Source organism: Phytophthora parasitica (assembly GCF_000247585.1).
Source record: "Phytophthora parasitica INRA-310 unplaced genomic scaffold supercont2.157, whole genome shotgun sequence".
In the NCBI taxonomy this organism is placed as follows: domain Eukaryota; phylum Oomycota; class Peronosporomycetes; order Peronosporales; family Peronosporaceae; genus Phytophthora; species Phytophthora nicotianae.
Window position 1 is genome coordinate 15,560 of NW_008649143.1, and position 2,801 is coordinate 18,360.

Sequence of the window (2,801 nt, forward strand, 5' to 3'; positions counted from 1 at the left end):
CGATTATGCTGCAAAAAAAGGATTTATAGTTTATTTATTTTTATACTGTAAATGCCAGATTTCGGGTAATTAAAATGTTCATTTTAATTTTTATACTTAAGTAAAGAATTAAAACTAAATTACCAAATTACCACTCCGTTTCAAGAATGCTTAGCATTTATTTTATAAAAATCATAGCGAGCCAACCACTAGAAATCATAGCGAGCCAACCACTTTGAATTAGAAGCTTAAATGAAGACGAATGTGAAGGTATCTTCCTCGTTTAACGTCAATAAGTAATAATTAGTATCGCAGATTTAGGACAGCTACAGTATTAGGGTAATTAATTTTTTTGCCTGTTTTTGAAAAAAAAAACTATAAAAAATAGCATTGGAAATTTTTTGCCATATTCATTATTATTATTCTCTGCTGACAAGCATATTAGCGCTTTGCACTAAATGCTCCAGTAGCAGCACCCGTTTCTGCAAGTCGCAACACGCCTTTGGCACCAGTAGCAAGGTAGTGCCAGTGTTTTTCGATTGTTGGTCATGGTAAAATCAAAACAAAATCTTGGACATTTTAAGGACATCTAGGACAATTTTAGAACAGAAATTTTACGCTTATAACAGCGTCGCCCTATCTAATCTATGCTTTCTGACGACTTTAGTTAATTCAAAGCGTGCTCCCAAACGTCACTGGAAAAAGCTACGGTCCTCCCAGACCAAAGCATCGCCTCTAGTACGAGCACTGCGATAATTTCACGTAATTTTGGTTTGGGTTTTAGGACAAATAGGATATTTTACGACTCGACTTGCAGGCTTTAGCCGTCCCCCCACAGGCGTCCAATGTGCGTGATCCAAACGCCTTAGAACAAACGGTAGCAAACCCGGTAGGAGCGAGGTAGCTATTGGCAGAACTCCAATTGGAGATTTTATGAAGAGCTCAAAATGTTCAAATTTTGGAACTTCATCTTTCTTGTCGAAATACTAAAAAGTATGTGTACCTATGCTCGTTAAGTTAAATAAAAACATTAAAAATCCAGAGTGATACCGCTTAAAATGTAACATTCGATCCAATGTTCTAGTTTTGTTTTAGTTTTCAAATAATGTAAACGCTAACAAACTTGTCTCGAACTGGTATTCCACGGAATCAATTTCTTTCACTTGTAGAACTAGTTCCCATTGATGATGGGGTTAATCCACGGAAGTGCAGCAGACACTCGCGAGTACACCCTAGGGACTCCCCCTGTACCGCAACCGTAGCCAGCACTATTCACGCCAATCAAAACGTCATCTGCATCTCCCTCCTTGTTCTCCTTGATCAACGGGTCGCCCATGTCGCCAGCACAAGCGTCCTTGCCTGCGACACCACCAGCACACATTTCTGAAGGGAAAGAAATGTCGGTGAATACATCGGCGCACTCCTTATCCCCCCACACTTGCAACGCCACGCTTCTAAGTTCTAGAGACCAGGTCCCGTTTGGGTAGGAGGCAACACCCCACCCCATAGTGGTTGCCCATTCCCCTTTCTTGCCGTCTGCGTTGTTTGGGAAGTTGACTGGGGTATATTTGCTGGCTCGTTCAAGCTTTAATATTGCGAAATCCCAGGGCGAGTTTGTAACGTTGATGTTGAACTTCGGGTGCAAATAAGTCTCGGCGATTTTGATCTGCTCGCCGTCGCCTGGCACTCCATGTTCCGAACCGTTGATGTAGTGGGAGCCAATAGTTACGTAGCTGACCTGTCTCCATTCACAATGCCCAGAAGTGAGCACATGGGTGGGGGAGACAAGGGCACCACCGCAAAACGATGCGCTGTTGGCGGAGGAGCGAAGGCCGACAGTGTATGTCTTTTTACCGATCGGAACGACTTGTCCACCGAGGATTGCAGTTGCCACGCCGAATAGGAGAGATATTGCTACTATTGCAGACGTGAACTTCATGATAGTCCGTGGAGATGCTCGAGGACCCGATATTAATGCGTCTTGGAGATGGTGAAAATGGAAATGCCATTAGAGTAATGCTTGGTAGTGTAACATGTACATGGTTTGCCATCGTGACCATACGCGATGACAACGCTATCGATTGTGACCAATCATGTGACCAATCTTATGGCCATAGTAGTACATGTAACGGATTTTCCCGAATAGAAGCCGGTCTTGTAATCCCCATAAGCCCCTAAAAATCAATCAATTTTGACGAGGGGACTTGTAAACGGGTAAGGGCTTGTATTTAATGAAAGAAAAATTTTCTTCAATGGTTGTTCAGTACTAAAACGATATCTAAGCGTCTCCTAACTACGCATTACTCATCAACCAGCTCAACGTCATCCAATGCGTAAGCAAGTTCATCATCCACATCTGAATCCGTGTTCTCCTCTTTCTTCTCTTCTTCATTCTCCCATTCGCGCTGAAATCCTCTTCCGTAGACATCGTGACGCCAAATAAACCATTCCGATTCAATCGGAGAAAATCCGGCCGCAGCTACAGAGTAGTCAATAGTTTCTTGATCAGTGTCCTTCCAGGCCTTTCGCACCCACTCGCACGCGACTTCAGCGCTCGGTGGCCTCGGGTTTCCGGCGCGAGTGTATTCTACAGCGTCAGAGTTCTTCCACTCGTCGATATAGTTATACAGAATGTCCTTAAACTGCTTGTAGATGCCAATATCACCAGCTTGGAGATATGCCGTCAGCCCACCTGGAATAACACACATAGCAATATTACGGTCTTTGCATTTGGCCTTTACAACACGTGATATGTGCGCGCGCATTGAGTCCCAGACAATGGTCTTTCCTTCCGCCTGCAACACCTTAGGAAAGACCATATC

The 2,801-nt window shown here is 43.6% G+C and overlaps 1 protein-coding gene across 1 annotated transcript; it reads right to left on the minus strand.

Moving 5' to 3' along the window:
- Positions 1-1,027: 1,027 nt before the first annotated feature.
- On the minus strand, positions 1,028-1,918 carry PPTG_19663 (hypothetical protein; the record flags this gene model as incomplete). Its single annotated transcript, XM_008918215.1, has 1 exon — positions 1,028-1,918. The coding sequence occupies one exon, from the start codon at positions 1,916-1,918 to the stop codon at positions 1,151-1,153; it is 768 nt and encodes a 255-aa protein (XP_008916463.1). The 3' UTR covers positions 1,028-1,150.
- Positions 1,919-2,801: the final 883 nt, after the last annotated feature.